Here is a 24,592-nt window from a genome sequence, read left to right on the forward strand (position 1 = left end):
TTTAAATTTCCCACTGTCAGTCATCTTGTCCACTGTGGCACGTCACGTCCGTAAAGAGAACAAGTCACGCCCCTCTGCCCAGAGCAGCCGACAACTGGCCGTCATAATGGTGCGGTTGCCTTGATCGTGTACCCACGCGCGCGTCGATGCAGCGACTGCCGGAACGCGCTGTTCGGCGCGGTGTCGCGCTTGCGTAACTCTCTCGCCGGGAAAATTACCGGACATCGCTCGGGGCGCCTGTTCGCAGCTGCGCCCGGTGCCGGACTCGGCAGCGGCGGCGGTTTATAGCAGCGGCGAGCGCCGTATCGCCCGTCGATCTGCTGGCCGCGGGTGAAACTCGTGCATGGCCCCGTTACGCTTCGCGCTTTACCCGTCAGCTGATCTGCGAGAGAAACGCGCCGCCCTTTCGCAGTCGCAATCAGCCGGCCGCCTTGGACGCGCCGGCGACCAGTAATTTTGCATCGCTTCCACCGTAGCTGCGGAGGATGAGAGCTAACCACGCCATGACAGTGGGAAGACAATGCCAGGGAAGCACCTGTCTCGATTGTTCAGTATCTGGCCTGTAAGTCAGGCGTCCGATCCACACTGCAAATTGCATCACAATGTGAGTGCGCTACAATGATATTTTGAACAAGCGGACTGGTGATTTTTGAACACTTCCCGATATGTTACCGCCTCCAGCTTACTCAAAAGGCGATTACCTGCAAAAGGCGATTACTGTGGCGGTTCCGAACTGGGCGTCTACATGAGCCCGAAAAAACGTCTTCAAGGTTACCAATTAACAGTTACCTCTTGCTTGGCTAGTTGGTGTGACATTGTGTTAACAAAGGTAAAAACGGCGCTAAATTTTACTCAAAACACACCAACAGACGAACAGGACGGGCGCTGAACAGGATCAGCGCCCGTGCTGTTTGTCTTTCTGTATGGTTTAAAAATGTTCCACTGTTTTTACCTAGGTTACCAATTGTGTGCGAAATTTCGCAGCGATAGACAGACCTTTAATTGTCAACCGTCATTCACTGTCCGCACGCAGTGAAAAAAGAATCCAATGAGGTAGTATAGGGCTATGAATCCGATTTAATTGGATTGCGGAATCTCCGAAATGTTCAACTTGTAGCATTACAGAGACCGTGGAACATGTATTAAGAGTATGCCCAGTGTATACACGCTAAATGATATTACTAGCCCGTTCCTGAAGAGCTTGGACAAGAGGCCTAGCTCTCTGAAAATTTACTACTAGACATTTGGCCGGGCAGTGGAAAACTGTGCAGGCAATGCGGGCTTTTGTTATTTCTTGAGCGAGACAGACTGGACTCGCGTTTGTGAGACATGTGCCTGTGTATTTGTTTCGTATCTACTCTCATCACATGTTCACCGATCTCTACATCTTTCTTCTCCTTTTTCACTTCCCTGGTGCAGCCTTAGCAGGCCACATGTTCAACTGTCTGCCCGACCACTCTGCTTTTCAATTTAATAAACACATATTTCTATCTATGAACCCAAAACACGACAAAAATCATCTCACTGTATTTTTAAACTTCCAGTATGTGTGCAGCTAAAAAAAGACGATCAGATGTGTTTGTTCGGCGGTGCAGTACCACAGAAGAACCGAAAACTGAGCGAGTTGGTGCATCACTTAAGAAATAAAACAACCGGGCCGGCAAGCAGCAGTTTGTGCATTTTGGCGCTACTTTATGCTCCGTAGGCTTGGACGTTCAACGGCAGCCATGCTGCGGTGTAAGGCTATGTGCGTCGTGCACATGTCATGGAATCGGGTCTGTGGACACTATATATTCTGCGCCGGAACACTGTAGACGAGAATTGACGATCGGAGGCACTACTGTCGATGGTTTCATTTACAGGCTGCCTTCAACACACGAGGTGCCTGAAGTTACCAGTATTGTTTGATCAGTGTTTGACTGACACAACTGCAACAAGTGCCTCATGACTGCACCGGCAAAATTGTGAGACACGGCTTTGTTATTGCCATATGCACCAATACCGACAGTACAAGGCCCCACATTACATTTCACAAAGGAAAACAAAAGGAGGGGGGGGGGGGGGGGAGCACAAGCAAAGCCCGTAGTTTGCTTTTGACAGAGTAGTGCCTAGGAAATTTTTGAAGGGAAAACTGCGATGAACGTTATGTTGCTCGCAAAACGAGCAAGAAGAAAACTGAAATCATACGGGTAGCGACACTATTCTATACCGACAGGGAATGCACCAACTTTCATTATGATGCGGGCTTTCGTATGGGCTAGCGACGAGATGGGCGCCTTTCTGCCGGCCATTCCCGCTTTAGGGAATAGAATCTGACACTCTCTCTATTGGCGCGTATACCCAGTAACAGGTCATAAATGATATGTCATAAATGATATAAATGATTTTTCCGTTACAGCTGTACTTGCTCTGTGTGTTATTGCATTTTCCACATGGCCGCTGAGGAAAGTTCAGTGAGTCCATTCAGTGCAATGGAAAGTGACTTTTAACGCATATGTGCACCGGTACAGAATTTGTTCTGATTGGCGTACTGGCACTTACTACGGACCCATTGGAAATTAACGAATGACATTTCGTATCGGCGTCTTCACGTTTTGTTTCGTGAAAACGCACTCAAAAACGAAGTAAGCGAGAAGCTTGACGAAGAAGAAACTGACGTTCCAAGCTGCACCTACGAGGAAAACAGGGGATGCAACGAAGATCACAAGTTGCGTCCACTCTCGTAATTCCAGGTTGCCGGTTTTCGAACGCAATAAGCGTGCCTTTGCGACCGAGCCCAGCATAATAGGTCGAACGTACATTATGGACTGCTGTAATCACTGTTTGCGCGTTTGCTCAGAGAGGAACAATGGCGGCGAAGGATTACTGCCTCTCGAGCGAAAAGACAGCTGGATTACCCAAGAAGCTGCAACCGATGGCGAAAGAAAACAGTGATGCCGGGGGTGCCGTTTATCGTCGCCCTCTGTGTTTAATTATGTACGCGCGTGCTAATGGCGCCCACCTTGCCGCCATACCTCGGAGAACAAAACACAGCTGTCTGTGAGGAGGCGGTGCCGTGTTATAGGTGAAGGTCTCCGGGAGTGATTCTCCGCGGTTCTGACGTTCGTCTCCGTAATTCCGTGCATTGATCTGGAAACCGCCGCTAGGGTCGTCCAATTTGTGCCTGCTTCATGGAATAATCCTACTTTGAATAAAAGCACTTAGCAATTATTTGCGTCGACTACCTCGAGATGTGTTGAAAAACATAGTTATTTTTCATGGTCTACCCTTGGTCCATGGGTATACCGTAGTGCACCTTTGCCCTGTATGACGAACGCACACTACTTGCCGCTTGTCCGGCGAGGCTTGCTTATTCAGAAAGAAGTTTCAGCAAGGTCAAATTTTGATTTCGTGGAGTGACCTCAGATATATGCAGGTAAAGGTTTTATAGAGCATGCTGCTTATGGAACTAAACACTGAGATAACGCAGATTCACTGAATCACTTACGGGATCCCAATTGACGTCACGCCACGGTTTCAGATTTCTGCACCAGACAACAACTGAATTGCAGGGAAGAATATTTCCTGCTGTCAGATGTCGAACACGACCCAATTGATCTGTGTGCCTTTCATGCGTGCCTGAAGTAGCATAAAAAATGGGAGTGACGAAGGCTCGGTGCACCCTGATAACGGCCAACCCCTGTAGTGGAATTTTTCCAACGTTTTCTCGCCTTCCTTTATGAAAAGGCACTGAGAGGCTCTGTTTCAATGCACGCAACACTGAGGCGCACAACATCAGCGGCATCCGCGGTGCTGAGTCCCGACTCTCCGCTCCCTGCGAGGCGCCCGTGAGTCTTTCCCGCTCGCGCACTAATGAGGCCAAAGTGCGGCGGCAATGTAAACGTACCGGTCTTATAAGGCAACAGCGTTGGCAGAGAATTCGCATATGCGCCTCGCCGTGCGATCCTTGTTCTTCGCGTTCCTATAGCGCCTCCATCCATTTATGTTTCCTTTGGTTTGGCAAGTGTCTCGGTAGAGCACCTCGTGCGAAATTTGGGCATCACTGGAAGCGCGAATGTAGTCAACAGGAGCTGCACTCCCAACGGTACGTCCGCTTCTCCCCTACGTTGGAGTCGTGATGGTAGATAGGCCCTTTTGACAGCTGTTTATTCTGCAACGCAATGTATATAGCAGTGGCGAGTTGTACTTTTTCCAAACCGAATCGAATGTGAATTTAAAAGCTTAAATGTTAATAGAATTCGGTCCAAATATTTATGCCAATATTCGCTTCGGTACTAATATTTGTGAAAAACCGCTCGGCGTGTAACGTTTGGCCGAATGAAAGGCTTATACTATAATGACACAATTTTGTCGAAAACCAGAAATCGAGCGAAATAATGAAGTGACAGCGGCAGCTCCGCGATACGGCATTATCAACTTATACAGCTGAAGTTATACCTATTAAAGGACAAATATCCTCCGTGCGGTCACAATATAAAGTCCCAGTATGGGCTCCATAACCGTCAGGTTGTACGGGTGGATGACGAAAGAAAATAAACCGAAACATACCTAAGGGCATTAAATATTACACCTACGAAATAGTCAGTGCATTAGTAATGAGGCATCAAAGCAGCATTTGCTGAACTTGGGTCGGTACTACTGCGTTGTTAAGTCTTAGGCGCGTAAATGGCCATTTTGAAAGCCACCTCACGAATAGACCGAGTCGCTACGCTATAACCTTCATCTCATGATAGCTGACTGCAGAGGAATGGTGTGCCGAGGGGGTGCGGGCCCTGCTTTCAAAACAGCTGCCGTGAAAACATTCGGTGGGATTATTCGAATCCCAGGCAATTATTCTAAATGTGAACAACATATTCGATGCGCTTTGAAAATTTGCGAGCATGAATGATTAATTGATGCGTTCCAGTCATCGAAAGGGAGGATATGCGATTGGCTGTCCGAAAATTCCGACTATGCACACGCACTGGCAGTGTCAATCCGGCATTAAAAAGAGAGAAAAAGTTTGCCGATTTGGTTGTAATAAATGGCTCAAAAACACATAAGAAAGCAAATGGACAAGGAAAGCCCTAATTTGTAGCTGAAGCTCTATTCAAGGCAAGGACACGCATAAATAGGAAGAATGAGAGAAACAGGAAACAGTAGGTACGAATAGGAAACAGACAGCAATACGAGTTCCTGTCATGCATCGGGTTTCAGTTGGGAGCTCGGGATGCAACTTGTGTGTTTGCCTTCGTCCGGTTGTCTATACCCCTGCGTCTTCAGCGTTGTTCGCGTTCTCTGTATGCATATTGTGTATAGTATATTCTTTGCAAGCCACAGAACTGAATTCTTCTAGATGTAAGTACTGTATGGACTTTTAGTGTATTTGTTCCCGTAATATTTCATACCTTTGATATACTATAGCATTCACAGTGGTGATCATTCAGAGCTCCGCAGGCAGAGTGGTGAATGGCGATGCAACGCGGTTACTGCTGAAATCAAAGCCCAGAAGTTCTGGAGAGGCGAATTTCTCAACCGGAAGTTGTTACCGGCCGTTTTTGTTTTTTATATAGTGCACCAATGCACTTGAACGATCAATATTCTAACAGCTTTGCCCTGAGGAGGCTCGTAACTTCATGCCATCAACGGTTTCGCTCTCAAAAATGTTCCCCATTATATTTCTATGGCTAATTTGAGTTCTTGATGCGAACGAAGAACAAACCCTTAAGGCAAGATTTTACGAGTCACCAGAAAATGTGGCCATTCTCAATATTTCTATAGCAGTGCGTTACAATATTCCACAATTATCTCGCAGCTAAAACAGATGTCCTAGAAAACTGGACTTCTTAGGACACAGTGTGCTAGCAGTTCGCAGACCTGCAACACAGGCAGATAACCGCCATTTTTTTTCTTCCAGGTAGCTCGAGATGATATTTTTTTGAGGGGCGGGGACGAAGAAAAAAGGGAGAGAACCTTGCACAAACATTTTTTCGCCGGTTAAATGGCGCTCGTTTTCCCTTACGCAAAACAAACCACGCTTCTTCGTATATTCGAACAGCTGCGACACGCAACGTCTTACAACAGGTAGAAATGTCACTCGGAGAAGGTATCGAAAAATGGAGCGACCCGGCTTCTGAGGTGTGCCCTTCCTACGTGCAACCGTGAAGGTCTGGTGAAGCAACTTCCCTTTTTCATCTCACTTCACTGCCGTCGCCCTTCCCCTTTCCCAAGATGGCTCCTGTTTCGAAGAAAAGACGACCCACAGAGGCGAGTGGCGGCCCCCGCTTCTCTTCCGACGAAAGGACGTAGCACAGAGCGCGCCGTCCGCCGTGGGAACGCGGAGCAGGACGCAGGGGCGGAAGCAGGCGGCCCGCCGGCGCGATGCCTGTCGCAGCAGGAACGGCGCCGCCTCTCCGCGGGCGAGCGAGCGAAAGAGGCGACACGTGCGACCACCGGGGCGATGCTACGTCGCCATGAGAGAGGGATCGGGGAGCACCTGAGACGCAATCTTCCGTCGTGCCCCAAGTATGTCCCACCGGCGTCACCATGGTCTGCTTGGAACTAGCTTCGGCGTCAGGGGCGAAGCGGGAAAGGTTGACGCCGGAGCAGTTACAACGAGGCGCCTTACCGACGCCTATATACTAGGGTCGAAAGGCACGAATCGGCATTCTTGTTGAGATACTTTGTGCGGGACGTCAGGCTTTATTCGGTGACTTTGTGCGCGACAGTGGATACGAGAGCCACCTTCGATTAGACTCCGGAGAGCTCGGCAAGAGCGTAAGCACCCCGAACGAATTCTTCTTTCGCGAGGGCCTTTTTCTCCTGTTTGCGTATCTGGGCGAATGTGTAGACAAGATTTCGTTACTTTTAGCTGACAGCTTTTCTTTCAGATGCAATTTGACCACCTGCAGTGAGATGCTGTTACCTAGCTTTTAACGGTCTGTCAATCGTAAGAGCAATGCTTTCTCACCACACTGACAGAGCCGCCCAGTGATTTCATACGCTGCCAGGTTAGGTTCGCACTGCGCCCAAATCGAATGATGACGTCACCAGGCACCAAAACACAATAATTGCATATGTGTTCAATGGGCGACGAGATTACAGGAATCGGTTTGGTTTGGTTTATGAAGTTTAACGTCCTAAAGCGGCTCTCCATCTGATTATGAGCGACGCCGTAGTGGAGGGCTCCGGCATTTTCTGCTATCAGGTGTTATTTAAGGTTACTGACATCGCGCAGTACACGGCCGCCTTGCTTTTCCCCTGCATCGAATTAACCATTCGCAGGCGTGTCACAAATTGTTGATGAATATCCCTGCTTTACTGCAACGAAGTCAGCGGGTACGACGCCTAAAGCCAGCTGAGAGAAGGCAAGAGCAATGTCGTTCGACACGGTATATAAAATCATCTCGCAAGCGATTCAGGTGTCAGAGGCTCGGTGGGGTTTTCACATATATCGTCTGAACTGCTCGTCCTGCGCGCAACCATGAAGAGGCGTGATGCATTGCTGGCTTGTACTTATCATCATTTTTACACAGCTGCCTAATCTGTGCGCGTAGCCATGTGGGTGTGGCTAATTACGGAGGCGATATTCGATGGTCTGAGCAGCAGGCATGGACTTCACAGGGCGACGACGGGCGTTGTCTTGTGCGCCGGTTACGAAATGTGTCCGCTGCGAATCGCTCCGGCGCCCGAGCAGAGTTCTCGGCCACGAGCATATGTCATCAGCCAGGAGCTCAAGGACATAGCTTTCCCACTGGCTTGTTAAGACAGACACCGCCACTCAGTTTACTTACTGAAATTCGTTTATGTTTCATGTTAAAGAAAAAAAAATCTCTGTCTTGAATGTGTCGCGCTTTGTCGAGAGGAGTGATGTGTGCGAACGAGGCTTTTTAGAAATTTACATTCCATGAACAGTATAACCCTTCCTGGCTATACAGGATTTTAAATAAGATCGTTGGACTCAGAGCGCACTGCAGAATTAGTACTGCGCCAACAGGCGAGTGTTTGCGAACCTTTCAGGCAAATAAATTTGGGATTATCACTTCGATTTTCAAAAACGCACTATTTGGAAGTTTCAGGTATATGCATGCAGTTCTGACAACTTGAATGCAGTGTGGACCATAAAATGGGTGTCATGTTTCGGTGCAGTCAATTTTGCTATCCCTAATTTAAATCAATATCCTCCACAATCTACCTTCCAGTGCTGAATGATAACAAGATCAAAGTTTAAAAAATGAAAATCTCATATCAGCCTACGAAACCCTGTATGCATATACACGGCTAACTATAAACCAGAAATGTTATGTTCGTAGTGTTCAATAAGAACTCTGTCTTGGCAACCCAGCACCTGTTTAAATATCTTCCTCACGCAGTTGAGTGGGGTTTGCGAAAGGCACATAAGAAAAGAAAACATCACAAAAATCAGCATTTTGCATCCTTCTGCTTACCTTCCACTAATATTACGAATAATGTCGCAGGTCAACGCCTTTCGCTTACTTAGCGTCTTCCATTTACACCGTGAATATTGTGAAGCAAGGTGCCTGCCGCCGCGAACGAAGGTCATCCATGCGCCCAGTCGCGTATGTCCCAGCGATCAGATCCTGTTTGCTAACAGCGCTCGCTTTGCTCAGCCACGCAATGGGAGGAAAAAAACACAAAGCGGGTGTGCCCACAGGGAAATTATCCCCCTTCAGAGCCGACGTGGGCGGGGTGCCGGACGCGGTTGATGTCTCAGCGTGCCTGAAATGCCGGACACGTATTACGAAGTGGAGAAGATTCCCCCGTCGTCTACAATTTGAACATGATGAGATACGCACGCGTATTTTACGCCAAAGCGATGGGCGTTACAGAGGTGGCCTGTGTATAGCGGCTTACGCTGTCTCCTGACGGCATATGCTAGTGACGTATAGTGTTATGGGCGTCATCATTTATTGTCTCCGGGAAGCCTGACTATATAGCGCGCCGGCCAAGTTCTCCTGACAGGAGCGAGCAGTAGACGCGGAGCGACTCCTGTTTTGTCGGTGGCGTCTGTGGTCGGTGGCTTGCACGCCTTTCCGGTTTTCTTTTTCTTTCCGCCGTTGCTCTCCGGCATTCCGCGTACCTCGTGCATTGTGCCTGTCAAGGGTGGAGTTTGTTTTTGAGCAGCGGGGACTTAACCCGTTTCCACGTTTACGCTACACGTGGATGAAAGCGAAACGCGCATGCCCGACGAATTCCAAGGCAGCGCCAAGGTGATTTCGTGTAACGGGCGCTTTCCTAACCGACCTTGGCTGGACAAAGCTGGGAGCGGCAGTGTTGTAAGTTCCTTGCTTTTGTGGGACTGTGTAACAAAGGCGTTCAACTTTCTCTTCGCATTACTAGTATCACCCACAATCTTAACCGAACGTGAGTATTTTAACAGGGCTCGCCGTAGTAGAATGCTTCATTCGGTGCCGGCCTTGACGGTCGGGAGACAAATACACGATTCTCAACTAGATCTCAGCAGGATAAGCTAGAGCGTTCAACTACCACAGGCTCTTTTCAGGTCCTAAAACAGAGCAACTGTACTTACGCTGACCGTTTTTCATACTATGACTCGCTCGGCTTTCCGCCCCACTTTAGTGTAGCGCAGCTCGTATTTCACATGCTCACCGCAAAGGTAGCCTGATCCGAACACCATGTTGCTGATAATTAGAAAGCCCTGTTCAGGTGCAAGGACATTTCTACGTGGGTTTTTAAACACGTACTTAATTATTTTGTGGGTAGTAATTCCGGGCATCAGAGCTAATTAAACATTAATCTCAACAGCTCCCTCTCATGGTGGTGCAACTTTAACCGCGTCTATAGGTCACCTGCGCAAGAATTCTGCCTAAAGTAGAGCTGCTCCGGCGTGTTTGCGACCTAAGACTAAGAGGTACCAACGATATGCTTGCTTCGCATTTTACTTCTTTATCGGCACGTTGTAAAATTGGGCAATTGACCGGAGCAGCGGCTCACGTGCATTCAAGAACCAACAGGACCTCAAGCAAAATGAACAGGCGTGTAGGGGAAGCCTCAGTTCACAAGGCAGCGTTTCTACTAAGAGAGTTGTTTTTCTCTGGAGCGAGACGAAGGTAAGTCCCCTTGTTGTAAGGCTCGCAGACCGAGGCTTCCCATACACGCGTGTTCATTATGCCTTGTTTTCAAGGCATATTCTCGCCCTCTCTTTCCCAACATGAAATCACTGATTCAGCTGTGAGAGCACAGGTATATGTCGACTAATCCATCGCCGAGAAAATTTACCTTCGATTGCCAGAACCCAAGGGCTGGTTACTGCAGTGTCATAAGTTTTGAATTCCTTATAAAGCGATATGCAGTTTCAGCAAAGTGGTTCCCCGCAACAACTTGCGCTGATAACGAAGCCCAAGCCCAAAGGAAAAGCTCAGTCGCGAGAAAGCTTCGGCGTTTCCATTTTCTATATTGAGGGGGAGCTTTGCTCGCAAGTCTCCCAAACATCAGTAAATTATCTGGCAGCCCCTGAAAAAAATAAGGCTTGCAGTTAATCTTCTTCGTTTTCTATTTTGAGTTTTATTTTGATTCTGTGTTGAGATTTTGAGTGTAGAGTCGAGTTTAGGGAGTTGGCCCGTCACAGCTTAAAAAAACATACTTTTAATTTACTTTATATCATGCCTTTTCGCCTGCAAAAATGAATGCGTTTTGCGTGAGGTGAAAATGCATTGTTTATTTCTTTTAGACGTGTTATTACGTCGTCTACCTCACCCCACATCATATTAGTGGTCTCATCCTCAGTACAAGGAACCTCGATGTGGTCAGAGTCATCAGACCAAGGTTATAAGGTATTCTTCCTATTTTCTAACGGCCAACACAGCTTCGCTTCCTGAAGTTGCGGCTGTTGAGAACAGAGGCGTAAACGCGTGCTGTACAGCGACACTTTTCAGGCAGATTGTATCTGCAAAAACCCCGATGCTTATACTCTCTCATCCACTGAACTAAGCCCTTGGTTTCTTTCTTGCAGAGCGACTGTTCGCAGAAGGTGCCTTCCCGCCGGCCTGCGTTGACCACGGACTCTGCCACCGCGGTGGCTGCGGCGTCTCGTGGCGCACGTTGGACGAAGCTGCAGCAGGTGACTTCGCTGCCGTAGGACTCCATCATGCTGAGCACTACCGGCTGGTTCGACGCATTCCGCGAGAATGGTGGCCCTACGCTCTACACGAGCGACAACCGGACCGCCGTGAGCGCGGACCGCGCCGAGGTGCTCGTCTACCTCGCCTTCGTCACGCTCCTGGCCGCCTTTCTGGCCATCGTGCCGGGCATCCGAAAGGAGCGCGCCACCACTGTTATCTGCGTAGTCTTCAGCCTCTTCGTGGGCGCCGCCATATTGATAGGCGTGCACGGCTCCCGTTGGCACGTCGGAGAGGGTCGCACCAAGACCTACTACAGGTGGGCTGTGCTGACTAGGCGCCTGCTTATGTGTCTTTAATGACGCGTGCTCACTGTGACTACCACTGGGATTTGAGGAACGAGCTGTGTAAAGGGGAATCGCGAAAGGGTGGATCAAAAGAAACACTGAAGGGCTCAACTAGTTTCTTATATTGTTACTCAGGGGTCGAAAATATGCCACTGTTTCCCAGAATAAGGCTTGCATGGAACCGAAAATTCCCTCAGAGAAAGACTCTGGCGACGTCTCTCAAGGGCAACAATTGCAACCTGTGCAATGAGATTCTTCATCGGCGACGATTCGCGCAAGCCTTACGTGCAGGGCTATTTCGTTGGGGCAGGAAGTGCCGTTGAAATGGGAGCTTGCACACTTAATAAGCCTTGCCCGCGTCGTATGCGCCTATTCGCCGAACAACTGCAGCGCAAGCGTAGCATCAGCTGATGGGGTCGTTTCAAAGCTTTTGCAAACGGTACACCGCCATTATCGTGAAAGGTGAAAATAACACCACAGCAAGAACTAAAATAGCGCCATATATTTATTAATAGATAAGGGGGCAAGATGCAGTTTAATGCCCAAAGTATCAGCTAAATTATCATTCGTAGTTCGTAGTTCATTCGTAGTAGTTCATTCTCAAGTATCATTCGGCATAGTCGCCGTTTTCCTGATTCGCCTGTGTAATGGCATCCTAAAAACGACCTGACGGAAACGACGTCTCGCGAAGTTCTCAAAGGGAGAAATTGTTTGGGGTACTCATTCGCGACATCTTAAGCAAAACAGATTAAAGGCGAGGCGACTTAGTCAAGTAAGGTACGTAGTTACTGGTATTTTTATTTCTGTAGCTTATGATAGCTGTTATACGGACCGAATAAAAGCAGTCCCCTTCTCCCTCCCGCGCACGCACGTACGCACGCACACATACTTCCTTCTGCCGCAAGGCTATACCAGCTTAATGCAGAAATAAAGACGCAGTTAGGAAAATAGACTCATCAACTTGCTTTTATTTATAATGTGTAACGATGCATAAGGCACCAGTAACAAAACACGTATAATTTGCCGGTATCCAGTGAACTATTCAGAATTGGATATTTCTTGATGTATACCCAAACCTGCACCAACCTTCGCAAGGAGGTTAGCATTATGTATCAAAGAAAATAAATAAATAAAATAATTTAGTAGTTTTAATATCAAGAGCATCGTAAGTGTGAAAGGTACATGAGGCCTGTGAAAATTGCAATACAAGGAGGTTTTGATCACTTGTGGTCATCCACGAGCAGGCTGGCGCGATGGGAGTAGCAGAAAAAATGACGAAGGGCCATTGTTTCGCACTTTCTATATTTATATTTATTGTGATCCTTTAACAGCCTACGCCTGGCTCAGCTATGTAAGTTTTCGATTGAGTGGGCTCCATAACATCCTAACCAAGTCTCAGCCGTATGCATTTCAAGGCTGGTGGCAGAACACTCAGCGGTCAACTTACGAAACCGGGCGCCACTTGAGGTGCTCATTCCCTGATTGTGGCACACATTTTGGTTGTGAGATAACTGTGAGACATTATTCGATACTGTTATGCACGTGTATATGGGAAATGTCTAAGCTTCCGATGCACGACAAAAGCGCGCTTTCAAAGGTCCTGCTGGTTGTCAGGGAGTAGATAAAAAGGCCATATAGAACCAATTTGCTGGGCCTTTGAAAGTAATTTTGAGGCAGCAGTTGACATTGTAAAATACATTTATCATCTTCATCATCATTTATTCACCCTTAAGGGCCCTGGACGAAGGGAGGGGGGGGGGGGGGGGCAGGAAATAATGTTCAGTAAGTTTTATGTAATAAAAATATGATCATTAAGCTGGTCTAAGTTTCCCATACATAGCAAAATTTGGCGTCTTAAATATGTTTGCGGTAGCACAAAAAAATCCCAGATTAAAAGAAAACCAACAGCGAACGTTTCTCGAAAATTAATAGCAAGAAAACTAGATGGCTGCCGAGGGATAATCCGCAGATATATTGATTTTTATCAGGATGTTACATTATGTGTGAAAAAAATATTATGTTCAAAAGCCAATTCCCACGATTGGTCGTGAAAGCGCAAAGACGAAGGCTTGCACAATCAGGGATCCTATGGTAAACCAACTCGCCCAAACGCGGTCATTATCTCTCCGAGAAAGTGTTCCAAATGTGCGGGATAGATGCGCTCGCTCTTTGCGGCGTCCACAGCTTCGTACCAGTTCTCTGCAGAGGATTGCACGTCCTTCGAGGGAGGCGTGCGCCTCAGCGTTCCGGATTTGACTCGGTCTACGTGCATCTGCGCGGGCGGGAGCAAGAAGGGGCGGGAGCGTCTTCGAAGGGGGACAAGCTACGGGAAGCGCGGGGGGATACCCCGCGACCCTGACGGCTCTCTGACAAGATTGCAGCCTTCCATGCATGTTAAAGCGCGAGACGAGTTCCGCCTTTCGCTGGTAATCCCGGCTCTCAGTGTGCGCTCGTGGTTTCTAAACAACGGCTCGATTCCCACTCGCGGGTCCAGGCGCGCGTGCACAGAACGGGTTAGCTCGCTACGGTCACCGTCATCGTTTCATGCTTACGATATTGTGTACGTAGACTCTCCAGAAGAACCAAACTGTTGCTGTTGTAGTTTCTTGGATTACGGGGAAGCATTCTATGTGTCCTAAGGTAACACTTGCCAAAGAGCACTGCGTTGTTTTAGTTAACAGGCTCGTGAGCGCTCAAGTCACATGTTGATTCTGAGGCCCATACATTCCAGATTGCTGGCTCTGGATTAACAGGAATAAATTGTAGTTTACTAAGAGCGTCACTGAACTTTGCGTGCGTTGAAATTCAGCCACTGCGTCCGAAATTCAGCATAACCAACCGTATTTTTTCCGACTGTGGCCTTAACAATACAAGTTTCTTAAATGCGACGAACGGCCACGCGATGGCGTTTGAGTTGATTGGTTATAAGACGGTAGCATTGAATATGAATTTTGTGTGTTAACTATAAATGTCAAATGTTAGCAGTTTATTATCAGAGCATCAGCCACTAATCGGGACATTCTGATCATAATTTAAGTGCTGCTACCACTGCCATCGAGTCCTCAGCAAGGAATCTCTCGTATTCTTGCAATTAACGTTGTCCGTTGCCAGCTGGGACCCCTGATCCCCGCGAACGTCCTAATCTCATCTGCAGCCCACTACAACTTTAGCTCTTCTCAGAATCCACTTCGTTACTCCAAGGGCAAAGGTGACTGTAGAGACTAAGCTTACGCCTTATTTCTGGTTTGGTTTGACTTATAAGTTTCAATGTGCCAAGTGCACTGAAGCTATGAAAGAAGGCGTAGGAGGGGGTCCTGATAATTTCGACCGCCTGTGGTTTTCTAATGTGCAATGTCATCGCTCAGCGCACGGGCTTCTTGCTTGTCGCCTCTATCAAAGTGCGGAAGCCGAGGCCTGTATCAAACCGGGTCTTCCGACTCATTAGGCTGGTACCAAAGCGAGCGTCCGAAAGTACTTTTTTGAGCGGTGCCATTTTGAAGAAAATCATCATTATCACCAGCCTGACTAAACTCACTGCAGTGCAGCGGCACCTTTCCCGTATCTCTCCAAATAAACCTGCCTTGTGCCAGTTGTATTTGCAGAAAATAATGCTCGCTTCCTACAGCGCTGATTTTTACATCGCGATTCCGCAAATGAAAGAAAGAAACAAACAAAGCAAGCAAGAAAGAAAGAAAGAAAGAAAGAAGAAAGAAAGCTGAGGTCATTTATAAACCTTGAAGTTCGGCCCACAGCTGTCTAATAAGCTCCAGGCAAGCTTAGCTGGTTATCATTACGGTGTTCCGTTTGTATTGGCAGTTATTTCTCGGTGACAATGACGACCTCGTGGGTAAGTGCGTATCCCTGACAAGTTCCGCTACGCAGGTCTTTCTCGGCCGAGAGGCTTCCGGCGGTGCTGGGCGTGCACGTCGGCCTTTACTCGGTGAACGTGACGTACGTGGTGGAAGCTGGTGGCAACGGCAGCGCGGACATCCGTTTCAACGAAGAGTTCGCCTGGCCCAAGCCGACCTCACTTCGCAAACAGTACCACGACGCCCTAGTCAAGGGGCTGCCCTTTCCCATTCTCACGGTGCTCGACTACCTCAGCCAGGTAGGTGGTATTGCTGTGGATTGTGTATCTCTGCGGAAACCAAGGAGGGAAGGGCGATTGCGTTGGTCAGGAAAGTGCCGCGTTCCTTGCCGCCATGACAAATTCCAACAGTGCGGAAGCTTTCTGCCTACATAAAGGTTATTTTTTTGTAGAACTGGCAAAACACCGCTCCGTCTCCCCGTTACACACTTCGGTAATTACATATGTACACAGTCCAAATTATGTTACATTGGATGTTACATTTGAGGACGGTACTCATCAACGCACAGCTTCGGCTCACTGCCTCACGTTTAGTCTGCTAATAGTCATGTTTCAGCTTTGCCACATTGGCGAATACTGTTCAAGGAAAGTCTGTTGGGTACATACAGCAAGGATTCGGCTTTTGCTCTGCAGAAATGGAAACTTAATGCTTACTTCTTTTTACCACTTTGTTTTGCGATAGCCTAAGATGCCAGCGTATCAGCGCTAGCCGTACCAGCGCAGACCCACCTACCTAGCGAGTAGTTCAAATAATGACTGTCTATTTACGAGTATACGGAAGCGCATATTTCTTCTGCGTGAAATTTATGACGGTCCATGTTCTAACAGCTAGTAATGAACAAAATTTGAAATTAAGAATTATTTATGAAGAATGTTTAGAGCTTGTTTAATCGTTATGTAGCGAACGTCCATGCGTTTATCAATGAATATAAGGTAAAAACTTATGATTCAGGTGAATTCAACTAGTCGGGTTTTGTGGGAAGGTACTCAGCTCTCTGCTGGCTTTGCATTGCTCCTTTAATAGAGGAAATAATAACTCAGTAACGCGAAAGCAAGCAGGATTACGTTACCACAGATGAGTAGCTTTTTTTGGAATGTTTTCGGGACTGAAAACACTGACGTCGCCCCATCATTGAGTTCTTGATTATTAGTTACGTGTAGTGGCGTAGAGACTCTCTCACCCCATCGGTTGCATTACTTTGCTTATGGCAGAGTAGTTCTCGATTGATCCACAAACGAAGCATGTACATATCAAAAAGTCACCATCATCGGCTTAAATAGGTTTCTGGCCTGCAAGGCAACTTCCGTTTGCATGTCTTCGTCCCACAAACTTATCTCACCACCTACGCTAGGGTTCCCCTGCAATCCACTCTGGTGATCTTAAGGAATCTTTCGCTATTTTCTTCAGGCTGCGCGCTCTCCCCATGTCCATCTCTTCTTGATGTCAGCTGATTCTATCTTTCCTTGGCACACCTTGCTCTCTTCTTGTAAGCATTTCGTGTTGATCAGACATCTTTCCGTAGCGAGAACGATGCCTTTCTTTCTGCCCCGTCGTAGCCATCGTACTGGACGCAAGATGCTGGCGGCTTCCTGTGGGGCCGCATGTATCGGCGCGCGGGAGACTGGACGCAGCTGTTCCTGTGGGCCTCATTTGCCGCATGGCTGTTGGCCGACGTGCTTCTGTGCGCCGTGCCCCGCTACGGTGCCTACTGCACACAGCTAACGGGCGCCCTCATGATCCTCTCGACCATCATCTACGGCAGCCTGCTGCCCGATATGCCGCTCGTCATTCCGCTAGAGGGAGACTTCCTACGCCTGTCGCTTGGCTGGAACTTCTGGCTGGTGCTCGTCGTCGGTGGGTGACGCAATTTCGCACATACATTGTGGCACGTATACTTTCGAGGCATAATGGAAAGCCCCAATTTGTGCTCATATTCAAACGAAATCAAATCAAATCAGATTATTCCAACATCCTACGATGCTTAGGGGCACGGACAAAAAGCCCTAAATAGGCTTGACGAGGCCCGTGCCCCCTACAAGGCATACAGTGGACAGCGTTTGATGCGTCAATGGCAAAAATACAATAGCAGAACGCAGCTGCTCATAAACAGAAAATGATACAAAAAGATAAAAATTGGACGCGAATAACAATGACAAATTTTAGGTTATGCAACATGACAGATATGATGAACAAAAGTTGCATAGCACTGGGAAACACAGTTTAATGAGTGCATATGGCATAGAGGCAAATAAACTAACAATATTGCTATATGTATTTGTGCAAAAAAAATACTACGCAAATCCTTGAACGATTTGTCAGTGACGTCTGTGCCATCTTCTCTGGAAAGTTCGTTAAAGAGTTGAGCAGCTACAGTGTGGTCGTATAGTACTGCTGACCAGTGCTCACTGTTTCGGCTGCCCCACTTGAACTTCGATCGGCATTGCAACGGAAAATGTGTGTGTCGACATCGAATTTCAGATCTGAGCTGCTACGCTACATTCCTATTCACTTCAATATGGTCGCAGCCGGACCTTTCTAGGTTTAGACTTAACAAATTTGTATCTACTGGAGGAGCGTAATGTTGCGTTAGCATTTCTCAGAAATAATTGCGCCCGTTTCTACCCAAAAGATGTCTGTATGCTTGGAAAGATCCAGAAAATGAAATTTTATTCAGAGTATCGGTTGGATTATGTTGTCCTCAGTGTCTCTGTCCTGCCACGGTTGCTCAGTGATTACGGTGTTCTACTGCTGAACTCAAGGACGTGGGTTCGATCCGGGCCGCGGCGGCCGCTTTTCGATGGAAGTGAAAACAAGACGCCCACGTAATTTGCGATGTCAGTGAGGGTTAAATAATCCCGGATCTTTGAAATAATCCGTACTCTCCAGTTAGGCCTTCCTCATAGCCTGAATCGCTTTCGGCCGTTAAAGCCCGAAAAGCCAATTCATACCAATCAGTACCTCTCTAAGGACATATACGTACTATTGTGGCATGAAGAAAAGAGTTATATGGGAACAGGTTCAGTGACTGACAAATATGATGTAAAATTAAACTGTAAATCAACAGCGCTTGCTTGGCTCCTGACATAGAGCGTTAGTAAACTTTCGGGGCGTGCAGGATTTGCTTTCCTGGTCTATTGTTTTATGGAATTTCTTCTCTTCCTACAGGTATACTAGCCATCATTTTTGGCGGCTCAATGGCGGTAGTTGACATACTATACCCGAGCAAGTTCCCTACCATCCTGGAAGTAGACTACGACACGCCGTACCGCTACTTCGTTGCTCAAGGGAACCAAAGCAGTCGAAACACGAGCGCGGCAAACAGCACTGCCAACACCCCTGTGCCGCTGCCAAAGTACCAGAAAATGGGTTCCAGTGATGATTACAGGTAAGGGCTCCACGATTTGCAGCGCATGTTCTAAGCGTATGACGGAGGATCATAAAATTATCGGTCGCTAATGTGTCAACACTGCGTTGGTAAGTTTTGCAGTTGAAGCAAACGCTTAATAATATCTTACTCTGTAACCATAGCGATTACAGTTACAGGGACAGAAAGAATTACGTGCTGTGCGATGTCAGTGCACGTTAAAGAACCCCAGGTGGTCGAAATTTTCGGAGTCCTCCACTACGGCGTCTCTTATAGCCTGAGTCGCTATGAGACGTTAAACCCCACAAACCAAACCAAAACCAATTTTGTGAATTTACATCTGGTTCGCTTTGCATGCACAGATGACATTGTGTAACTAATATTTGTTCAATTTATCATAAGAATAGAAATTATAGTAAGCTTTACTTCTTTTTACGCTTCTTAAGAGGTTCATCAAGTTACTATTATGGACATTTATTCGATGAAAAACATATGCACGTATATATCGCTATAGAATCAAAGGAATTAGTGTTCAATAAATTTATAATGACATGATTGCTTCAACACAAATAATAAACTGGCGCATGCAAAGTAGGGATGTCGCAACCTCTTCCAATGTATTTTTTGTAAGAGCTGACATTGTATTTCTTCACGGTCTGTTTCTTTCACGTCATGCAACAAGAATTAAAGTGCCATGAAGCTAAACGAGCATGCACGGAAAGAATTTAAAGCCACAATGACTATAATACAGCAAATAAATTGCTTACACTGGATTGCATTAAACAATGAGAAAGTTTGGAACATTAGTTAGCCGTGGTTCTCACCCATGGAGGCCGGGCCCTTGTGACCAGTAGAAGTAAAAAAAGGGGGGGGGGGGGGGGGCTTGTTCTGACTGCTGCCGAAAATTGTGGGAACAGGTTACGGACGTGGGACAGACCTCTAAAAAACGCGCACCTGATAAGCCTGCGCGGCAGGGCCTGCAAAGGACGCGGAGAAGAGGCGACGCGCTGGCGCCGGTGTGCATAACACAAAGGGATTCGACTCTTCCCAACACCATCCCGCTCGCTCATCAGACCCTCGAGACGCTTTGCATTGTACTCCCGTCCCGCAGTGCAGCCAGAGATGGAGTTTCACCGGCATCAACAAACCCCGTAGGCGCTCTCTTTTTTGCGCGCGCTCTCCGTTTCCCCACTTCTCTCGCGTTTCTTTCGCTTTAAAAATTTTAAGTCGGCTGTGAACTTCCGTGTTTAATTTTAATCCCGCAAAGCGTCTAGCCAGGCCAGAACTTATCGCGCGACATTTTTTTTTTCTTGTGGGCGTGGGTTTTGAGGATACTGAAAATCGCCTCGCAGAGCCTCATTCGAGGGAGATTAAGTTAAGGTATACAAAAAGAACAGTATATTTTGCGGCATTATGCGGAAGCTTTGCTTTTTCGGAGGTATGAAATATCCGTATGAAAGGAGGTATGAAATATCCGTATCTCACAACAGTAACGAGAAACACCTTTAAAGGCTGACAAAAACGTCATTCGAAAAGCTGTAAATAACGCCTGACGACTACATGTTCTAGTCCCAAAGTACAGGCTAAAATGCGCAAAAAAAAACAACACTGCCCTTGTAAATGTTCCTCCCTCTTTAACTTGGCGTCTGCACTTTTTTCGCCTTAATTGTCGTCATATTCTGGAAGGATTGCCCCCGTTTAATGCATTCCACCCTTCTTTCAACATTTTAGAACCACTTGAAGAATAAGGTTATGGGGAGGGTAAAAATTCAGTGTAAAACCAGTTTGGGGTTTATATCTGTGTTATTTTTAGGTGTATTGTTAAAATTTGAATAGCTAAACGCAACTTCACTTTCGCATAATAAACCGAGAAGAGACGCCTCAATCTCAGTTTTTTTTTTGTGCAGCGGCCCTTCTTGCAGCGGCCTTAATCAACTGGGAAGTCTGGCGCCGTCTGACGACGGCGACTCCATTACACACATCATCGATGAACAAGATGGAGGCATCGACAACGCTGCCTTCGAGCAGGAGAGTGATGACGGCTGCGTCATGGTGGACGGGAAGCGCGCGGTGACGCTGCAGGACTTCGGGAAATTCGCGGACGCCAACCGCAGTCACAGCCCCGCTGGTTCACAGTCCAGCTCAGTGGCAACTAAAAGACGCGCATTCGGTTCTAGCATCGGGTTCAACGTGAAGGACGTCACTATTGACATGCATACTTAGACATTGAAGTGGTGACAGCTGCACTCTCGATGAATCATCGCTCAATGCGCAATGCTTGTGTTCCTTGTTCCAAAACTGTGCCATCAGGTCCAGCACACCAGTGAAAACGAGGGACCATATGCGATGCTGCCCGCCGTGGGAGACTGTGCAGTGTGCGTAGGTGATGCCTAGTCCAACAACAGTGCGAACACTTCAGTGATTTGTGGACCCACTGACACACGGTGGTGGCATGACTAGCCCACCAAAATGTGACGCGCTCTATCTTTGCTTGCATTGGGACAACGTAGTCATTAAGAAGCATTCGTCTTTTACCGCATCCTGCGATTGCTTGTCATGTCCATGATGTGAAAGGCTCTGGAAAAGGCGAAAATCATTGCTATAGCATCCGAGAAAATGTTGCAGCGAAGTGGAAAAAAAGCTTCTGGAAACTCTATAGTTCAAAATTTGACAGTTTATCATTTGAACATACTTGCTGGCATTCACTAGTTCAGGGGGAAATTCTAATGCTGCTTTTATTCAAAAGAAGCGTGGTAGATGTGGGCAGCACAAATCCGATTGAGATTTTCAGCAACACTCATGAAGCAAGATGTATTTTCCTTTCGAATAAGGCCACTATATCATACACAGCATGTCCTGATATCATGCCTTCTTTCTTTAGCCCTAGACAGGTGATTGGAGCAAGCGTTGTTCTCGTGGCAATCAGCCATACTGTAATATTAGTAGTAGCTAGTAGTGTTGGCTGGTAGTGTTTTGGCTGGTAGTGTTGCAGTGAGTTTAGTGCACACGTTAAGGTGTTTCTGTGAGCATGCTGAAGAATTATCTGGCCGTGCAATTTATTCAGGTTGCGAGGCAAAATATCAGTGCTAAAAATGCCTTTCAGAACTACCTACGTAATCACGTTCCAGAAGATATTAAAAAATAATTAATAATAAAATAAAATAATTAAAAACCATTCCTATTCAAAAATGAATAGAAGCAACTCATCGCATATGTCATTCAGGAGTCAAATATATATATATATATATATATATATATATATATATATATATATATATATGATACTATAAATATTGCAGATAACATGTGCAAGGCATTTAGACCACGTCTAGGGCCAGCGCTAATGTATCAGAGGGTTAGTTAGCTGATGAAAGATGTAAGCACCTACAAAACCCGCTACCAGAGCAGAGGGTCGCATTGTAGCGTAAAGGTTTTTGAGTTTGTTTTCTCAATCAGTGAGAAAAGTGCTTGCTGCACTAAGACTCATAAAATTGTTTTAAAAAAGGGTATCCTCCAACGTTGCCAATTCTCTTACCTGGCCATCAGCATGAGCAGTTACTTTGGCCTCTAAGCTTTTGAACGGACACAACTAAGAATTTAGTTGATGCCATGGGTGACCTGATCATGAACAGTTGTAAACAGAAACAGGAGGAAAAGCGGAGGCACATCAGAACTGACTCATAATGGACGCTAGAGTGCAAAAAGAATGAAACATTTTAGGGAGATGCACACAACAACCACTTAATGGCAACAAAGACACTTATTCCAATGCTCAGTATAAATATGGGTAAGATATTGGTAAGTCAAATCAAGATGCAAAAACAACTGAAGATGAGCTATTATTGCAAGAAGGAAATATGTTTCCTGATAATAAAATGAATGGCTCATTAGCACAGCGATCTCTCTTTGCAGCATGGCACGATCTACCATCTCCTAATTCCTCTGGTTATGATGTGCAAATAATATAGATATTTGCCCAGAGTGGCCTTCACAGGTATTTTCTTAATCTTATTTATACTGAGCATTAGAATAAATGACTGTGTTGCTAACAAGCATTAATAATTTATAGCTTCCTAATGTGTATCATCCCTTTTGAACTGCCGTATCCAACATCAAGTAGAGAGCTGTGAAAATGTATCCTTCGCAATTCCTGCTTATTTTATCCATGTTGGAAAATGTTTTCCTGGTGAACACATGGTGTCATTGAAAAACAAGGGGGCCGTTGCTTTATCCAGAGTCATGAATGGAATTTTAGTGCTCTTTATGAAAAACTTCGTATATCTACACATACCTATTGCTTAGCACATCAATGAGGCTTCAGCTTTGTAGAAGACAGTATTCTTTATGAAGATATCTGTGTACTGCTTGCAGCTAGTAAAACATGAAAAAGTTGATCACATATTAACTGGTTGTGAGAAATGTTACGGTATAGGTTGTTTTTGTACATTTAGCGATGCATCCGGTTTCTTTTACTGTTATGTGAGGCGTCCCTATTCACTGGAAGTGCCCTTGTCCTAAAGACGCCTCCATATGATTGTTGAAAAGTTGACATTTGACTGCGTTGTTGTTGCAGTTTATTTACTTCATGTGCATATTTTTCATCATCAATTTTTGGTTACAATTTCGTTGCCACTTTTGTTTGCATCGTGTAGTTTCCACAGTCTGTACGTACATGTTATTTATTGCTGGAACTCGAAGGGATGCATTGCTGTGGTGCCCCTTTTTGCAAGTGTTGTTTACTTGAGGGTGCATTGATAATGGCCACCAGATTTGAAGTGTGTGATAAATGACTCTAGTCGCTGTTGTGTTTGCAATACCACTGTCATATGAGCGAAGCCAACACCATTTCAAATAAAATGCTTTTGTATTTTTGAGAAGCAAATTCTACAAATGGCCCTTTCCTATACTATTGCAGAACTGTTATCACTGAACAATGACCATTCTGTTCTACATAGTGTGAAATGATGGTACAACTTGAAATTTATCCTCATTTTCATTGTCTGAGATTTAAAAATTTGAGTCGTAATTGCTCACTGTAATTCTGTGCATTCATTAACCAAATGGAGAAGTTGACAAAAACACATTCAGGGTGATCTGAATGAACAAGTATTATAAAATCAGGGTTACTTGCTTGAAAAGCCGTGGGCATCTCATTTGAACACATTTCTGTTAAAGTATTAGTGGAAGAAGATTACACTTGAAATTTCCCAATCAGAATATCCAATCAAAAATTATTTCAACATCATGGTATTGAGGAACACACTCAAAAAACCAAGAGAAGCTTTAATGAGGAATTTGTCCATGATTACACTTTTCAAAGCGTATTTGATGCTTTTTCTTTCCCTTAAGAAATATCAATGCAGATAATTATTTCTGCAATACCTTTCCATAAACTTCTCACTGCCGGTGTTATACAATTGAAGGTCCTGACAGTGCACAGTGATCAGAAAATATTGGCAATGAGGTGCTCCACTTTGTCACATCTGCAGGGAGCTTGTAGATAGTTGCAGCTTAAGGCAAAATGCCTACTGTTTATTACAGAAATATCGTTGCTCCCCCTCATTTGACAGAGGTATTAGTGTCCCAACCAGTGCGATAGTGGCCATCATTTTCTTTCGGATGTCATTATTTGTAACGTTTTGTTACTCATGAATAAAATGTCAATTATGTTTTATCCGATGCATGATATTCATTTTTTTGCCTATTAACAGAATTCAGACGAACAAAATATTAGTTAGGAAAACATCACTACGCAGAACCTAAGGCAGGAAACGATTCCTCTTAAATGATTAATAATGATGTGTTTATTGCAGATTTTGACCTTAAAGATTACAAGCTGGGACAACATTATTATTGCAGTGGCAGATAAGGAGCCATGAGTGCGAAACACTTGCTGGCTTGACAGCTTTCACTTGAGTCAGCAGCGTATCTGGG

General features: G+C 46.0%; 1 protein-coding gene across 1 annotated transcript in view; it reads left to right on the forward strand.

Moving 5' to 3' along the window:
* Nucleotides 1-24,330, forward strand: part of LOC146200516 (dual oxidase maturation factor 1-like) — an 84,166-nt gene extending 59,836 nt beyond the window's left edge. Inside the window, exons 3-7 of the mRNA XM_084595544.1 lie at nucleotides 10,973-11,397; nucleotides 15,308-15,533; nucleotides 16,851-17,148; nucleotides 18,460-18,679; nucleotides 20,566-24,330. Coding sequence (XP_084451670.1) covers nucleotides 11,108-11,397; nucleotides 15,308-15,533; nucleotides 16,851-17,148; nucleotides 18,460-18,679; nucleotides 20,566-20,881 — 1,350 coding nt within the window. The 5' untranslated portion in view covers nucleotides 10,973-11,107 and the 3' untranslated portion in view covers nucleotides 20,882-24,330. The remainder of the gene's footprint in view (nucleotides 1-10,972; nucleotides 11,398-15,307; nucleotides 15,534-16,850; nucleotides 17,149-18,459; nucleotides 18,680-20,565) is intronic.
* The last annotated feature ends 262 nt before the right edge of the window (nucleotides 24,331-24,592 follow it).

The sequence above is a fragment of the Amblyomma maculatum genome, chromosome 2, assembly GCF_055883805.1.
Source record: "Amblyomma maculatum isolate TAMU_Amacu chromosome 2, ASM5588380v1, whole genome shotgun sequence".
In the NCBI taxonomy this organism is placed as follows: Eukaryota; Metazoa; Arthropoda; class Arachnida; order Ixodida; family Ixodidae; genus Amblyomma; species Amblyomma maculatum.